The following is a 19,634-nucleotide window of genomic DNA, read 5'->3' as shown; positions in this document are numbered from 1 at the left end:
AATATCACAATATTACAATATCACAATATCACACTATTACAATATCACAATATCACAATATTACAATATCACATTATTACAATATCACATTATTACAATATCACAATATTACAATATCACAATATAACATTATTACAATATCACAATATTACAATATCACTATATTACAATATCACAATATTACAGTATCACATTACAATATCACAATATTACAATATCACAATATCATAATATTACAATATCACATTATTACAATAACACAATATTACAATATTATAATATCATAATATTACAATATCACAGTATCATAAAATCACAATATCACATTATTACAATATCACAATATTACAATATCACATTATTACAATAACACAATATTACAATATTATAATATCATAATATTACAATATCACAGTATCATAAAATCACAATATCACATTATTACAATATCACAATATTACAATATCACAATATTAAAATATTATAATATAATATTACAATATCACAGTATCATAAAATCACAATATCACATTATTACAAAATCACAATATTACAATATCACATTATTACAATATCACAATATTACAATATCACAATATTACAATATCACATTATTACAATATCATAATATTACAATATCACAGTATCATAAAATCACAATATCACATTATTACAATATCACATTACAATATTACAATATCACATTATTACAATAGCACAATATTACAATATTATAATATCCTAATATTACAATATCACAGTATCATAAAATCACAATATCACAATATTACAATATCACAATATTATAATATCATAATATTACAATATCACAGTATCATAAAATCACAATATCACAATATTACAATATCACAATATTACAATATTATAATATCATAATATTACAATATCACAGTATCATAAAATCACAATATCACATTATTACAATATCACAATTTTATAATATCACAATATAATAATTTCCCAGTATAATATAAAAATAGAAACAATGATCTGTTGGTGTCTGTTTGTTGAGTTTTGATGCTAAATATTCAGCAGTTTTTATTCATCCAGTTTTTCTGTGGATGTTTCAGCTGTATGCAGATCTGAAACTCAGCTTGAGGTCCCTTCAACATGGACATGATTTCCATAGAAATGTTGTGCATTAATGCCGACATGTCCTGAATGAAATATGGAGCAGCGGTGGTGTGACTGGTCGTCTCGCTGCTTCTTCCCATTCATCATCTGTAATGAGGCTCCGCCTCTCTGAGACCTGGCAGGCTTAAATATCTCCCTCAGCTCCGACAGCCTCCTCCACCCTTCATGTATGATGCATCTCCCTCAGCAAGGCCTCATGGGAAATCTGGGCTGGAAATGCCTCCTGTTCTTCAGATCGGGACGAACACTTATGAACTCCATTGTTTCCTACTTAAAAACCAGGCGACTCCAGAGACTCCTCCCATTATTGTTGGGACTCAAGTGGAGATCAATGTGTTTGTCAGGAATGAATAAGAACAGAGAAAAGACCACAGATATATTTAATGTGCTGTTACTATGTTCGTACTCATGTTTGTACCATCAGTGAGGTCATCATCCATCAGTGATGTCATCGTTGGTTTGTGAACGTTATGAATCCTCCAGTTCAGATTCTATCCGTCACCATTTTGTTAGGTCGGAGCAGTTTGGAGCAGGAAGTGACCATATTTGGACGAGCTGGGGGAGGAGCCAGCGGTGGATCTGACTGATCTGATTGGAAACCTGACGATACTACGTCCCGCCCACCGATAGCTGTAACCTGACTGCACCACAGGCCTGTCAATCAAACAGACACGCCCCCAAAAACAGGTCTTCTTGAATCTTCTTTTCTAATGAATGAGGGATTATTTTCAGATGGACCTCCAGAAAACTAAGAAGAAGGAGTGACTTTAGCTAACAACACCGAGATAACTGATGGACACATTTTATTCACTTTGGATTTGATGAGAGAAGTTGAATGGGAGTCTATGGAGCCGGAGGCTTTTTGGAGCCGACCTCTAGTGGCACTCGCTGGTATTGCAGCTGAAGACACTTCTGGATCAGAACCATTTTACAGACCTGAAGCATCGAACTCTTTTATATCCAGACTGTACTTTGCACATAAAGGAGTTTGGTGATTTTCTGCCCCCCAGTGGCCAAAAATGACTCACTGCAGCTTAAACTGATAACTGAGACGGTTTGTAAAAAAAAAATTATTTTGAGGAATTATTGCTCCTGCTGTGGTTTCAGTTTTGTCCTTCGTCATTATCAGTGTTTTAGCAGCGTGGAGGCGGTGACGCACTGTGATGTCACTCCTCTCCAGTCCTTCGTTGTTCGTGCTGACAGCAGAGAAACAAGCTAAATATGAATTTTCATGTTGGGATCTCCGTTGTGGGTGAGCGGCCGTTCGCTGCACCGTTCGGGGAGCGGAGGGATTTTCCAGCGTGGATCTCTGTGATGTCACCGCGCAGCTGCAAACAGCTGGATTGTCTCGGTCTGTGGTGAACTGATGGGCGTTAATCAGCCAGCTGACCGTGGCACGTGTCGTTGGTGAAGTTCCTCCAACGATCCAGCGACTCAGCGACCTACATTCAGAGCAGATATCTGTGGAGATAAATGTGAACCTTCAACTTGGAGTTTGTAATCCTGCAGCAACACAAGATGACTGAGAGCAGTTTCTCTTCATGATACTGAAGAAAGTTTATTTGTCCTCTCAGCAACAAGAAGACATAAAGGCCTTCCTTCCTTTAGGAAAGTAGATTCTCCCTCCAACTCCAACCAATGAAATGTGTAATACTAACAGATAGCTGTAGATTGTTTGGTTTTCCATCAGACGTCAGACAGGATGAAGGTCCTGACTTCAATCTTCATGTCTCTCCTCCTCCTCCTCATCTTCATCCTCCTCCTCCCCCTCCTCACTCAGTGTTTTAACTGCAGAGCATCTCTGATTGGAGGAAGAGGAGGAGGAGGAGGACAAGGATGAAGATGATGAGGATGAGGAGAAGGAGGAGGAGAAGGAGGAGGAGGATGTGATGGACTCAGAGAGGAAGGGTGATGATGAAAGATTCAGCTCTCTGCCAGTGGGCGAGGAAGAGGAGAGGACTCGATCTTCACCGTCAGCTGTCTGAGAGGTTTCCAGCACAGCAGCGATGAAAGGAGTCTCAACAAACACACACACACACACACACACACACACACACACACACACACACACACACACACACACACACACACACACACACACACACACACACACACACACACACACACACACACACACACACACACACACACACACACAACTACACATACACACACACACACATAACTACACATACACACACACAACTACACACACACACACACAACTACATACACACACACACAACTACACACACACACACACACAACTACACACACACACACACACACACACACATACATAACTACACACACACACACACACACACACACACACATAACTACACATACACACACACAACTACACATACACACACACACACACAACTACACATACACACACACACACACACAACTACACATACACACACACACACATAACTACACATACACACACACAACTACACACACACACACACACATAACTACACATACACACACACAACTACACACACACACACACAACTACACATACACACACACACACACACAACTACACATACACACACACACACACATAACTACACATACACACACACAACTACACACACACACACACACAACTACATACACACACACACAACTACACACACACACACACACACACACACAGCAGGCTGACCCCTGCGTGAGCCTCCCACCCCGTCACTTCTCATTAACGATGTCGGAGGTGTGTTCGGACGCCGCGATGCTTCACGACTGCCAAGAGCTACAATTTGAGAGAGAAGACGACATGATTGACAGCTTGTGTTGGTGGTCATCAGCCAGCAGGACGTCTGCAGGCTGCAGATGTGGAGACGGACTCAGACGGAGCAGCAGCTTCATCTCTGACATGAATACAGGACGACCCTGATGACAGCTTATTCTAACGTCAGGAAACACGTGACACTCGTCCTGCTGGGACCGTTTCTCCGTCTGGTTTCACTCATGATTTGAAACAGATCCCAGAACCTCCTGCAGGTTCAACTGGACCAACACAAACACAGAGACTGAACATGAAGGCTGCCAAAGACCCACAATGCAACAGTGTTCAGCTGCTCACATCTGACATTATCGTGCATTTCCAGTCACTTACGATCAGATCTCACTTCCTGCTCTGCATGTAAATAAACACGTACATCATGTAAATAAACACGTACATCATGTAAATAAACACGTACATCGTAAATAAACACGTACATCGTAAATAAACATGATACAGCATGTAAATAAACATGTACATGTAAATAAACACGTACATCATGTAAATAAACACGATACATCATGTAAATAAACATGTATATGTAAATAAACACGTACATCATGTAAATAAACATGTATATGTAAATAAACACGTACATCATGTAAATAAACACGATACATCATGTAAATAAACACTACACATTATGTAAATAAACACGTACATCATGTAAATAAACACGTACATCATGTAAATAAACACTACACATTATGTAAATAAACACGTACATCATGTAAATAAACACGTACATCATGTAAATAAACACTACACATTATGTAAATAAACACGTACATCATGTAAATAAACACTACACATTATGTAAATAAACACGATACATCATGTAAATAAACATGTATATGTAAATAAACACGTACATCATGTAAATAAACACGATACATCATGTAAATAAACACTACACATTATGTAAATAAACACGTACATCATGTAAATAAACACGTACATCATGTAAATAAACACTACACATTATGTAAATAAACACGTACATCATGTAAATAAACATGTACATCATGTAAATAAACATGTACATCATGTAAATAAACACGATACATCATGTAAATAAACACTACACATTATGTAAATAAACACATACATCATGTAAATAAACACTACACATTATGTAAATAAACACATACATCATGTAAATAAACACGTACATCATGTAAATAAATATGTACATCATGTAAATAAACATGTACATGTAAATAAACACATACATTGTAAATAAACACAATACATCATGTAAATAAACACGATACATTATGTAAATGAACACATACATCATGTAAATAAACACGTGCGTCATGTAAATAAACATGATACAGCATGTAAATAAACATGTACATCATGTAAATAAAGGTGTGGCAGGAGGAGCGTAGAGAGGGAGCACCAGGTATTTATCCCACTGACTCCTCCTCCTCTCTGGAGTCTCATTTTAATTCTTCGTCTGGTAGAAATTTATTTCACATCTGTAAATGTCTGAACACTTGAGTTTGTAATTCCCAATCTGAACCGTCAGACCCAGCCTGATCATTATTCCAGTGGGTCTGAGAGGGTCGGCTCGGCACTGCGGTGGATCAGTGAACAGTGCGAGAGGGGCGGGGCCTCTTTAGCTGTGGGGTGATGTGTGAGAAATAAAAAAAATCCTGAACCCAGAGGAAGCTTTGGTGAAACCAACATCGGGCAAACAGACAGACAGAGTTTTTATTTAGGAAACAGCTGATTTATAGGTTCAGGTCAGTCTGCAGGAAATCTCTCTACTTCCTGCATAAGTTTAGAGTGGATTTAAAACTGCTATTAGAATGCTTTTACAGTAGTTTACCGTCGGTATGGACTGGTTTTAGACTGGTTTTAAGGTTGACTTATTCAGATGATGTCATCTCAGTGGGCGGTCCTTCAGCGTGGCCAAGCACACATTCAGGGTCACGCTGAGGCGTCTCAGACCTCCTCCCAACGTGGTCAGGTCAGGTCTCAGTGAGTCGGCGGTGTGTTCAGGGAGGTGTGAACAGGGCCTGAAGTGCTCTTCACATCGGATGCTGTGAACATGTAAGACGTGTAAGACGACCCTCAGTTTTACACTCAGTCCATATGTGTGGTGAGACTGCAGGTATCCAGTACCGTTGGATCCACATGGTGAGTTGGTTCCTTACAGGACCGACGGTTGTCCATGTTGGAGGGTGGAACCACTGCAGCGAGGAGAAGAGGCTGAAGCTGGAATAGAGAGGAGGACATGAGCAGCGTGAGGCAGAGGAAGCACAAAGATTCTTTCTCTGCATGTTTTAATCATTTCAACCTCTGGTGAAACTTCTCTCCTCCGGGAAATGTTCTTCTTCTATTCTTTGGCGCCTCACCATTAATATTTCACAGTTCAATCTCACGGTGGCTTGTTGTAAGCAGAAGGACCCACACTGACGGAGGCTATCTGATGAGTGACAGCAGGCTGCAGTCCTCAGCTGACACCCGCAGCCCAAAATAAAGAGGCTGCACCGACACAGCAGACAGTTAGTGTCTTCAGATTAAAGATCATTCTGCTTTATTTCAGCCTGCTGTCATTCCTGTTAATGTGTCTTTAAAGGTCCAGTTAACTGAGATCTGAATATACAAGCGGACGAAGCTTCCAGCTCCGGAGAACGAGACCTGACGATACTACGTCCCGCCCACCAATAGCTGTAACCTGACTGCACCACAGGCCTGTCAATCAAACAGACACGCCCCCAAAAACAGGTCTTCTTGAATCTTCTTTTCTAATGAATGAGGGATTATTTTCAGATGGACCTCCAGAAAACTAAGAAGAAGGAGTGACTTTAGCTAACAACACCGAGATAACTGATGGACACATTTGATTCACTTTGGATTTGATGAGAGAAGTTGAATGGGAGTCTATGGAGCCGGAGGCTTTTTGGAGCCGACCTCTAGTGGCACTCGCTGGTATTGCAGCTGAAGACACTTCTGGATCAGAACCATTTTACAGACCTGAAGCTACGAACTCTTTTATATGAAATCTGTGTTCGTATCTGAGAACCAGACCACCTGTCGGGTTGTTCAGATTCTGATCGGTTGTATTGATCTGTATTGATTAACACGTGCAGCATTCAGATTAATGCAACACCCCCTCCACCCTCCACCCACCCACCGTCTCTGGTGTCTTCTGAGGTTCCATCCCTCCCTCCGATCCATCCGTCCCTCCCTCCGATCCGCTCAGACACTCTGACCCACTTAGACCTCTCAGAGATTTACAGCCTCTCAGGCTTCTAATTTATGTCCCAATCTTCCAGATCCTGTCTTTGACTTTATGGCCTGTTGTCTCCCTGCGTCCACCGACCCGCTGCACTCCGCGTGTCGCCATAAATTACACCCCGTAAAGCGATTTGTTTTTTGTGTCACTGCTGACATTAACTACCTTTTTGTTCTCGTTGGGCAGCGGCGGCATGAAATTATTCCAGCCGAGGAGGAAACAAGTCTCCGTTGACGAGTAAATGAGTCACGCTTCACGTTCAGACGGCTGATTTCTCTGCAGGTATTTCAGCTGATTGTCAGACAGAGATGTTCCAGCTTTGACTGGATGTTCTGGTGATGGTAGCACACGATGACCCTCTGATGGAGGACGATGAATAAAAACTTTGAAAGACAATAAATGTAAAATCATTTTGCAGTTGAAGGAAAATGGTTGTCGGGCAGTTTGGATTTGATCCATTGAAGCAGCCTGTTGTTTTGGAGGTCATCGGTCCTCCTCCGGCTCACTGAAAGATCTCAACAGATATGAGATCGGTTTGTTCAGACGTTGAACATCAGAGGAGCTTCAGACTCTCACTTCCAAAACTGATGAGAATCCTTCAGCTGGATGTTTACTGCTAATTAGCTCACATTAGCATACTAAACTAATTCTGTGTTCAGATGTTGTTGCGTCCAGATGAGAGTCGTATGAACGGCGCCCTCTGGTGGTCGTCACCACGTCACAACCATAAATCTTCTATCAGCCTCCAGTTCACCAGTTGTGACATGTTTGCTGATGTTCCCAGAAAGGTCAGAGGTCACGGAGGTTCATGTCTGGTTGGATGTTCAGCTGATATGTTGTAGTTTTAGTCACGTAGAGTTTTTCTTCATAAGATAATATTCTACGTCTGAGAAAAATGTTGATCTTCTCCCTCTGTCTTTGTACTTCCTGTTAGCTTGATGAACTGTTAGCCTCATCATCATCAGCATCATCATCATCATCATCATCAGCGTCATCATTTTGTTCAGTTAAAAGTTAAAGTCGTCATGTGAACATCAGATCTGTCGTTAAATTTCTATTTTTATTCATTCATCCGCATGAAAACGTTGAGACACGTTTCTGTCCACGATACTTTTATTAATCACTAAACATCACTTATAAACTTATTTAACTTATTCTAAGAGCTGCAACGGTGAGTTCACTGTCTGAAGGACAGCCCGGTGTCTGTGGTGAGTTCACTGTCTGAAGGACAGCCCGGTGTCTGTGGTGAGTTCACTGTCTGAAGGACAGCCCGGTGTCTGTGGTGAGTTCACTGTCTGAAGGACAGCCCGGTGTCTGTGGTGAGTTCACTGTCTGAAGGACAGCCCGGTGTCTGTGGTGAGTTCACTGTCTGAAGGACAGCCCGGTGTCTGTGGTGAGTTCACTGTCTGAAGGCCAGTCCTGTGTCTGTGGTGAGTTCACTGTCTGTGTTTAGAAGTGCTTCCTGAGTCCTCAGCGAGCAGCGCTGTCACAGATTAGTAGCTGGGTGGTGTGTGTTTCCCACCGCCACACACAGACACCTCCTCTTCCACCTCCTCTTCCACTTCCACCTCCACCTCCACTTCCACTTTACTACTAACACTAATACTAATAATACTGCTAATACTATTAATACGGTGTGCTATTACTGTATATCCCTGCGAGGAGGCTCCTCTCTGGATTTATGTGCGTGTCGATGACTGAACATCGATCCGGTGATTATTCTTCGTTAAGCTCTGAGTTACGGCTTCGTTCTGTCCGACCAGCTGGCAGGTTGAAGGTCGTCGTGTGAAGGAGAAAATACTCAACATATAATATAAAGTTCAGAACTTTTCATTCATCACATATTAGGACTCTAACACAGATATGTTCGGGGGTGGGGCCTGTTTGATTGACAGGCCTGTGGTGCAGTCAGGTTACCTTTCTCGTGTCTGTCCGTGTGGACGCAGATCGGTCCTGAGATTCTGTCTCCTCGTCTCCTTGTCTCTCCTCGTCTCCTCGTCTCTCCTCGCTGACAGCAGTCCTCATGCTACTGTTGGGACAGCAGACAAATGTCAGAAGAGGACAAGGTGTCGCAGGGAACCAGGGGACGGGTTGAGGTTTCCATGACGATGAGAGGAAACTCTTCTCACGTCTCTCTGCTGTCTGTCAGCCAGTTCACTGATTAAACACTGAGAATAAAAACTACCTTCACCATGTGTTTACGCTGCCCTTTGTTCTGTCTGTCAGGTGGAATCTGCATCGCTCAGTCCCTGAAGATCCCGCACGACCACAAACCCTCCGACTTCGATAAGATCATCCGCCTGCTGCTGGACACTCGCTACGCCCGGGCTGTCATCCTCTTCGCCTCCGACGAAGACATCAGGTGAGTCATTATGACTTTTATTTTATATTTGAATCCTGATGAACTATGAATCACTTTAACAGTTGGAGGCGTGTTTGAACCTGAGTCTGATGGACGTCAGTCAGGTGGAGGTGGAGGGGGAGGTGGTCTACATCTGTCCTCAGTTACTTTCACCAAAACAGGAAACAAATCACAGTGATCAGATTCATCAGCAGAAAATAAAACGATTCGGACTCATGAAGCTAAAAACTTGAGTGTTTCCTTTCTGTTGTCTGAAGCTGATGTTCCACTGAGAACGACATGAAGCTCACAGGATCATCAGCATGGAAAGAAACAGAATGATTCAGAACCAGAACAGAACTCAGTTCTGATCAGGAAAACCCAGATTTTCATTTTAATCAGAATCATACAGCGTTTGATTGTGTGTTAACTCATCCGTGACACGTGTGTGTGTGTGTGTGTGTGTGTGTGTGTGTGTGTGTGTGTGTGTGTGTGTGTGTGTGTGTGTGTGTGTGTGTGTGTGTGTGTGTGTGTGTGTGTGTGTGTGTGTGTGTTTCAGGGGCGTCCTGAACGCCAGTAAGCGGGCGGACCAGGTGGGCCACTTCCTGTGGGTCGGTTCTGACAGCTGGGGGGCCAAAAACAGTCCAATCCACCAGCTGGAGGAGGCGGCTGTCGGCGCCATCACCATCCTGCCCAAGAGGGCTACCATCAACGGTACGTCCTCCACGGAGACGCGTTGTCCTCCATGGAAACACTTCATCCGTTCACTTTGTTCTGAGCTGCAGGTTAAAGTTCTGTCTGTGGACAGCACGGAGGCGGAGTAAGATGGAGGCAGAGTAAGATGGAGGCAGAGTAAGATGGAGGCAGAGTAAGATGGAGGCGGAGTAAGATGGAGGCAGAGTAAGATGGAGGCAGAGTAAGATGGAGGCGGAGTAAGATGGAGGCAGAGTAAGATGGAGGCGGAGTAAGATGGAGGCAGAGTAAGATGGAGGCGGAGTAAGATGAGGCAGAGTAAGATGGAGGCAGAGTAAGATGGAGGCGGAGTAAGATGGAGGCGGAGTAAGATGGAGGCAGAGTAAGATGGAGGCGGAGTAAGATGGAGGCAGAGTAAGATGGAGGCGGAGTAAGATGAGGCAGAGTAAGATGGAGGCGGAGTAAGATGAGGCAGAGTAAGATGGAGGCGGAGTCTGTTGTTGTTTTTACCGAACACTTCTTCTTCTTCTTCTTTTATTATTTTATTATTTCCTCCTCGATGTCCAGATATTCAGAGATGGAATCTGACATTTAAAAGCCTCAGTTGTCGTCAGTTTGTGACCTTTGACCTGCGGTGGACTCTCAGAACCATAAACCAGAACCGCCGTGTCGCTGGAGGAGTCAGTAACCTCGGTGGTGCGTTCACTGTCCCTCCACGTGCTCTGTGACACCTCAGCCGACCCACTTCACCGGGGCGGGGGGCTGATCCAACGCGCTGACATCACCACTTATGTTGTAACTATTATTTAAACATATTTGTGGTTATTTGTAGCATCACTTCCATTGTTTTCCTCTTTTAGCAGCTAATTAGGACTTCAAGTTATGTTTTATTGTAAAGCGCCCTCTGGTGGTCGGAGAAGATGACAGTGCAGGGAAGAGGTCGGGGAGGAGCGGTGGGTCGATCAAATATAAATAAAAGACTATTATTGTTCAATTTAAATCTCCATTCTACAGAACAATAAAAGTCTAAAAAGAAATCTGAGTTTTTTGAAGACATTAGAAACCTCTCCCCATACCCCTCCTCCTCCCCCTCTTCCTCCGCCCCTCCACCTCCTCCTCTGTTGGAGACCCTGGGCTGCTGTGTTCCCTCCACCATGTGTTCTGGGGAGATATGAGGATTTTAATCTGCTCTATGTTTAAAACATGATCAGCATCCTGCAGCACACAGACAGGAAGTGATTACAGTTCAGTCTCTTCTTTAAACGTACGACAGGAAACCACCTGATCGACCTGAAGCTTTGTGTCACCGCGGTTACGACACGTCACATGTCTCTGAGCTGAGCAGCTGTCTGCTGGGAGATAACAGGGTGTTTCTGGAGAACTTGAAATAAACACACAGGACAGAACCCTACACAGGAACCAAATACTGCACAGGAACCAAATACTACACAGGAACCAAATACTGCACAGGAACCAAATACTGCACAGGAACCGAATACTACACAGGAACCAAATACTGCACAGGAACCAAATACTGCACAGGAACCGAATACTACACAGGAACCAAATACTACACAGGAACCAAATACTGCACAGGAACCAAATACTACACAGGAACCAAATACTGCACAGGAACCAAATACTACACAGGAACCAAATACTGCACAGGAACCAAATACTACACAGGAACCAAATACTGCACAGGAACCAAATACTACACAGGAACCTCACACTGGTTCATAGGAACCTCACAGCTGTTGTGGTTCCACATTAAACAGCGATCTGTCTGAAGCTTCTCATTTATTTATCTGGTGTGTTTGTGCTTTGACTCTTCTTCATCCCCCTCCTCCTCCTCCTCCTCTTTCTTTAAATTCAGGATTAGTCTTATCTTAAATAAAAGCTTTAACAGACTTCTTCCACTTGTTTTTCCCTCTCAGGGATAAATGAATAAATAAATAAATAAGATCCAGTAATTGAACTTTCTCCTCCTTTTTACTTTCAGCCGCGACCTCAGACGACCTCTGTTGGTTCGCTTCCTGTAGTTTGATGGTTGGTTCAGAAACTGCAGGTTTAAAATGTGAAATCATATGATTTTATTTTATTGTTTTATTGAGAGGACATCGTTTCATCTGAACGTTCTGGTTCTGGTTCTTCAGCTCAGGGTGTGAATATTCAGGATCATCATCAACATCCAGCTACTCTCCATTACTGTTTTAAATCCTCTGGAGAGTTCAAAGATCACCTGGTAGCTGGAGGTCACAGAGCATGGAGCACACACACACACACACACACACACACACACACACACACACACACACAGAGAGACACACACACACACACACACACACACATAGAGATACACACACACACACAAACACACAGAGAGATATACACACACACACACACACACACACACACACACACACACACACACACACACACACACACACACACACACACTGCCAGCTGTGGTTATGCTGACAGGGTGGTGGTTCGACTCCGCTGCCCCGGAGGTGAGCTGCAGCACTGATCCCTGAACACGGCTCACATCACACGCCATCATTGTCCGTGTGCTGCTGCAGTTTATGGTCACGTGTGGAGTCGCTAAAACACACGGAGAGAAGTCAGGAGGTCACAGGAGCTCATCTAGAACATGGGACGTACCGTAACTAACACGGAGAGGTTTCAGCCTTCATCACAAACACAAGAGGAGCGCTGTCTGGCAGCTGTGAGGGGGCGTGGCTGCAGCTCACTTTCTGATTGGTTGTTGCAATCACAGTGATGCTGACATCACAGCCAATGGGGGCCCTGGGGTCCTCATCCTCCTCTTCCTCCTCTACATGTATCCTCCTCTTCCTCCTGCACTGCTTCATCCTGTTAAAACACTGATTTATTTCTTCTTTTGCTGCCTCAGCGTTTCTCCGTATTGATTTATAAGGAGACACAGAGGGATTTTCTGGAGAGTTTCTGTCCCTGTGAGGACCAGAACCAGAACAAGGACCAGGACCAGGACCAGGACCAGAACCAGAACCAGAAAAACGACCAGGACCAGGTCCAAAACCAGGACCAAGACCAGAACCAGGACCAGAACCTGAACTTGGGTCAGAACCAGAATCAAAATCAGAACCAGAACCAGGACTAGGACCAGAACCAGGACCAGGACCAGAACTTGGACCAGAACCAGAATCAGAACCAGAACCAGGACCAGAACCAGGACCGGAGGCAGCTCTGAGACTGACACCGGGTCAGTGGACATGTGATCAGTGAGGACAGATGTCTGTAGATGATTCTTTGTTTTGTCTTCTCTTCGGTTGCATCATTATTCACCTGCAGGAAACTCTGCCTGCAGACTTCCTGTTTTACCTGTTAACTCACCTTTGGACTCTGCAGCAGCAGCGATCATGTGACTCTTCTACTTGTTATCAGTCGGTCCAATCAGGAGAGACGATCGGCCCGTCTTTATTCCAACATGCCGTCAACAACACGTCCACACCAGCCTGTGTGTTCGGCGTCATCTCACGCTGTGCTCTGATTGGCTGGTTTGTCGTCGTAGCAGCGTCACGCTGAGAAATGGATCATAAATGTTTGAAATTTACTGTTTCAGGTCAAAAAAAACTTCAAATCGTAGGTCAGCATCATGAAACATAATGTTTCAAGATTATTAAAAAAAACTTTGACTTTCTGAAAATAATGAAGTGGAACGTTAACATTTTGACATTTTTTATTAGAAATCATTTTCCTTCTTTATGTTTTCTTTTGCTGGTTCTACAGTTTTCTAATAATCAACTTGAATTAACCCCCGTGTGCAGTAACGCCCCCTGCTGTGAGGACACAACTCTTTGTCTCCATGTGAAGCAAGTTTTTTAACCCAAACTGAAGTCTGTGTGAAACCAATGCAGCTCTGAGAACTGCTGACAGAACCTGCTGGAGAATAATGACGAGTGTGCAGTTATTATCTGCCTCTTCTGGAAGGTGAACACTAACGGATTCTGCAGATATTTTTCCAACAGCAGCTGAGAAACGGTTCATTAACAAGTTCAGGACAGTTCCTTTTATCACAGTAATTAATTACCAGCTTGAGAAAACATTTTCTCTTTCAGATGGTTATAAACTCGTCGTCAGGGCTTGTTTTGTTTTCCTGCTAAATTGCCATTTGCTGATATTTTGCTTTAAAATGAGAGAGTTCGCTGTGAAACAAATTTCCTGCCAAAAACAAACCAGAAAAAAAGCCACCTGAACACTGTTGTCACATTCAGTGAGCGACTCACAGCAGCGCAGCGTCTGACCCGGAGGCCTCGCCGGGACAACGCGTCGCAGCGTCTGACCCGGAGGCCTCGCCGGGACAACGCGTCGCAGCGTCTGACCCGGAGGCCTCGCCGGGACAACGCGTCGCAGCGTCTGACCCGGAGGCCTCGCCGGGACAACGCGTCGCAGCGTCTGACCCGGAGGCCTCGCCGGGACAACGCGTCACAGCGTCTGACCCGGAGGCCTCGCCGGGACAACGCGTCGCAGCGTCTGACCCGGAGGCCTCGCCGGGACAACGCGTCGCAGCGGTCCGACAGCTCTCACGTCGACCATCTCTGGAATCCATGACCCAGAAAATGTGGACAGAAAGTGCAGCAACAAACTGCAGAGAGCTGAAGCCACCAAACTGAACGGGATCCGTCTGCACTCGTTAGAAATACTTCATTCTGCACGACGACAGTTTAAATGACTGTCGGACTCATTCGAGTGGAGCGATGGAAACAGGAAGTAGGACGCCGTCATGGATTACAACTCTGAATAAATAAATAAGAGAGGGGCAGTGATCTTTGAGCCCTCAGGTAGTCACTGCTTTAAAACCAGCCACAACTGTGCAGTGGAAATCACGGCATGGGCTCAGAAACAGGCTGGTTTTCTGTTTCTCTGCTCCAGTTTCAGGTTTCCATGGTGACATCACAGATGTTCACGTAGCACCGGTCACGTGTTGATCAGGAGACCACTTTGAATACTTCCTCATGAAGCTCGTTGCTTCCTGCTGCGGTTCAGATCCGACATCAACACTTTTAATCAGCGACATGGTCGTCCGAAACGTCTTTCTGGGACGACTCGACTCCGACAGGAAGCAGCGAGCGTTGGAGACGTGGAGGGAGACCTGAGGCTCGTTCATACAACTGTCTGCTCTTTGTGTTGTTGTTGTTGTTGTTGTTGTTGAGAGGGTGGGGGGGGCAGAGAAACTCTGATCTGATATTTTATGCTCCATAAAGTCGACTATGTCCCGTCAGGGATTCATATAAATTAAGATCAAACAGCGAGTCGCCTCGGAGGTTCCATCCAGCAGTTATTGTTCCTTCCTCACTCTTCAATGTTCTGTTGCTTCTTTCTAAACAGTAATTACAACGACGTTTCTAATTTAGTTTTCTTTCAAGCGGTGACGAGATGCTGCGGGAATCATCTGCCCTTCAGTCACAGTTTAATGTCTGTTCATTCCTTCTTTGTGTGTCTGGAACAGAACGAGCTGCTGGAGAGTAAACAAGCAGACTTCCACTGTTACAGTGAAAACGTGACATCACGACCCTGAAACGGCCTCGCTCCCGTATGAAGGTCATCTGAAGCATCAGCTTTTCTGTTTACATTCATTATTCATCGCCTCAAAAAGAGAAATCTGGAAATAGACGGCAGCAGCGCATCTGTCCCTCTGAGACACCGACGAGAACCCGACTGATGTCAGTCAAACACGTTGGGAGACGGCCATCATGGCTGCTCCAGTTAGAGACAGGAAGTAGAAGAGCTGCCGTCACACATCAGACAGGAAGTAGAAGAGCTGCCGTCACACATCAGACAGGAAGTACAAGAGCTGCCGTCACACATCAGACAGGAAGTAGAAGAGCTGCTGTCACACATCAAACAGGAAGTAAATTAGAAAGATAAAAAGATGATGGTTGTTGTAAACAAACAGCAAATTTTAATTAAGTACAATTTAATTGGTTCAAATATTCAGAAACACTCCAAATAGTTAACTAAAAGTAATAAAGAAAAAGTATTCTAGCTACTTAGCTAGGTAGCTAATTATCTCTCAGACTTAGCTCCCGAGCTAACTGTTTACCTGTTCTACGTCTATGTAGCTCCAGCTAACTTGCTAGCGAGGTTCTGTATAGACGGATAAAATAGAACACTAACGTTGATGAATGAACTGCTTATTATTCAGATAATAACCAGGACGGATGGACTGAAGTAAAAAGGAATATGGATATAAAATACTGAATTTGTGTTTTCAGAGATAAATGAGTGAAATGTCCAGATTCTGCTTCTGCTGCTTGAAATTAACTGAATTAATAATCAGACAGATTAATTGTAAGAAAACGAGACTGTAAGTTTTATATCATAAATACGCTATCATCCAATTACAAATGAATAGAGAGGAAGCCATGCAGGATGTGGTTCTGGTGCTGTTGGAGGTTCCCTGGGTTCATCGGATCTCCGGGGGTCCCGGGGGTCCCGGCAGGACGAGGCCGCCGTCAGCTCGTCCTCCGGCTGGATCATGAATCAGACCTCTTGCTGTAATGGAGTCTTTTCAAATTCGCTTTTTGAGTCTTCTTTTTCTCTGCAGCTCTTTCATGTCTGCCTTTAACCCCCATCGACCCCCCCGACGCCTCCCACTCTGCTGAAACTTATAGAGGTCGAGATCTAATTTTAGTCTGTCAGAAATTATTAAAATGTATGTGTCTGTGACATCATCTGTGTGTGTGAAGGACGTCTGAGCCGTGATGGAGGGAGGAGACGACACTTCCACATGATGAAGTGCTCTCCTCCACAGAAAGGACTCGCCTCTTTATAACTCCATTTCCTCTTCTGTCCGTCGTCAGGCTCCGAGTGATCGAGTGCAGGACACAAAGCTGTCAACAAATAAATCGATGATTTCTGATGCTTCTTTGAATCTTCATGCAGCTGTGGAGTCTCCCTGCTGCGTCCTATGAGGCGCTGAAACATGAAATATTTTCTTATCCGGAGCAGTAAAATCACAGAGTGAGTTCTTGATGTGCTGAATCCATCAGAGGACCAGTTTGAGTCAAAGCGAAGGGTTAACGCCTCGCTGCTTAAAGGATCGTTGTGGTTTAGATCAACAGTGTGTTATCCATTAAAGTGTCGGCGGTGTCTCTGAACCTCAGATTCAGGGAAACCAGGAGTCGCACTGAACAGAGAACATGGAGCTCCAACGCTTCCAACAAACCTCATCTGGACAGGAACCAAGTTTCAGTCTGAAACAATTATGAAGCACTTTCAGACCGCTCAGGTACAATAAAAGCAGAACATGTTCTTTGACGTCGGCAGGGTCGTGTCACCGTGAATTCGTCCCCCAGAGTCAGACTGTCAACACCGAGTTCCACCGGGACCTTCTGAGCTTCTGTTCTGGTTCCGACTTCTTTTCTGCTTCGTAGTCTTCAGGTCCGTCCGGATTTGGTGCTTCCTGTTTGATTTTGAAATGACTCACCTCTTGTGTCTGTCTATTTTCACTTCCTGTCTTTGGCCCCGCCCCCTGATTAGTTTCACCTGTACCTCGTGGTCCTTCCCACCCTGCTGTATTTAGTCTATGTCACTTTGTTTCAGTTTCCTGTCTGTTGCTGTGTCTTTCAAAACCCAGAGAACCCAAACCACCTCAACTGTGGCGCCATGGCAACGAGCTTCTCTAACTGCCCAGATTCTGTAGTGGCAATAATTGCATGGGCTCAGGAACACTCGGCTGTAAGCGGGTGTGTTCACGTACCAGCGGTCACGTCAACGTGTGGAACTCAGTGATGATGCTGATCAAGGGACGACACTCTCAATACTTCCTGATGAAGGTTGTTGCTTCCTGCTGCTCCGTGTCACCGTGATGCGTTCAGGAACTCTTATTGATAGCACCTTGTATATATTCAAACCCTCAGTTTTATCCTGAAGAAAACATGATGTATAATTTAAGAACAACCCTCTAATGGATTTGATCAAGTTGGATCTATTTGCAGAGTGCCTGAAAACGTGAGTAAAAAAAATGTGGGTTATTAATAACCTTGCAGCAGATATTTTCACCTCCGTGTTGTTGATTTATTTATCTTCAGGTTTTAACTCTGAAAATGAGCTTCATATGAATTTGTGTTCAAGATTTCTTTGTGGGGATAATTTAATAAAGACTGGAAAGATCATTTTTACATACAGTTTCTATACTTGATGATGCTGTTGGGTTGTTTTGATATTTGACTTTACAGTGTGTACAGCGAAGGATGGATAAACTATTGTGTTTGACCCACTTCTTGTTTTGAAGTCTCCATAGTTACTGATAATCTCTTAATGTACTTATGTGATTAGAAACCTACATACCACCTTCCACATCTCAGCCGTTGTGCTTCGTGCACAGGTTACATGTTTGGAGCTATTTCTGGTGATCCGCGGCTTGTCTCTCTTCATCCCCTCCGAGTTTCATTTCCTTGCCAAGGATTTTATTACCATATGCGCGGGTTTGTTGTTGTTGTCATCTTGGCATATGCTCGGGCAGCGTTACACAACGTTTAAACTGGCAGCAGCTCTGAGGTATCTCTTCAACTTGTAACTGGACTATCTTCATCAGCGCTGCCTGCTGTTGATCGGTCTTGTTGAGCTCCCTCCGCTGCAGACGGGCAGATAAACTTACTCTGATGATTGTATCTGTTGTGAATGAACCCGCGTGTGTTGTTGTTGTTCTGACGCCCTGCTGCTCGTCTTTCAGGGTTCGATGCCTACTTCACATCGAGGACTCTGGAGAACAACCGCAGGAATGTGTGGTTCGCTGAGTACTGGGAGGAGAACTTCAACTGCAAACTGATGAGCTCGTCCAAGAAAGACGAGAGCAGCAGGAAGTGTACCGGTGAGTGTTTGAGGTGTCGATGCATGAAACACAACGCAGTGTTTCTTTGTTTGGTTACAACTATGTGTAGAATACAGTGAAGTAAACTCACAAACTGTTTATAAAAGTGTTCATAGCTTCAGGTCTGTAAAATGGTTCCGATGCAGAAGTGTCTTCAGCTGCAATACCAGCGAGTGCCACTAGAGGTCGGCTCCAAAAAGCCTCCGGCTCCATAGACTCCCATTCAACTTCTCTCATCAAATCCAAAGTGAATAAAATGTGTCCATCAGTTATCTCGGTGTTGTTAGCTAAAGTCACTCCTTCTTCTTAGTTTTCTGGAGGTCCATCTGAAAATAATCCCTCATTCATTAGAAAAGAAGATTCAAGAAGACCTGTTTTTGGGGGCGTGTCTGTTTGATTGACAGGCCTGTGGTGCAGTCAGGTTACAGCTATCGGTGGGCGGGACGTAGTATCGTCAGGTTTTCAATCAGATCGGTCAGATCCACCGCTGGCTCCTCCTCCAGCTCGTCCAAATATGGTCACTTCCTGCTCCAAACTG

The 19,634-nt window shown here is 44.1% G+C and overlaps 1 protein-coding gene across 3 annotated transcripts in view; it reads left to right on the top strand.

The window, feature by feature from the left end:
- grm7 (glutamate metabotropic receptor 7) overlaps positions 1–19,634 on the top strand; it is an 83,654-nt gene that overhangs the window by 46,619 nt on the left and 17,401 nt on the right. For all 3 annotated transcript variants that reach the window (XM_069714101.1, XM_069714102.1, XM_069714103.1), the window contains exons 3-5: positions 9,432–9,567; positions 10,106–10,260; positions 18,959–19,096. In XM_069714101.1, coding sequence (XP_069570202.1) covers positions 9,432–9,567; positions 10,106–10,260; positions 18,959–19,096 — 429 coding nt within the window. The remainder of the gene's footprint in view (positions 1–9,431; positions 9,568–10,105; positions 10,261–18,958; positions 19,097–19,634) is intronic.

This window comes from Brachyistius frenatus, unplaced genomic scaffold, assembly GCF_029030835.1.
Source record: "Brachyistius frenatus isolate BFR_SWC_R1_liver_20210118 unplaced genomic scaffold, ASM2903083v1 Contig_126, whole genome shotgun sequence".
Lineage (NCBI taxonomy): Eukaryota > Metazoa > Chordata > Actinopteri > Embiotocidae > Brachyistius > Brachyistius frenatus.
This window is presented reverse-complemented; position numbering and strand designations above follow the sequence as displayed.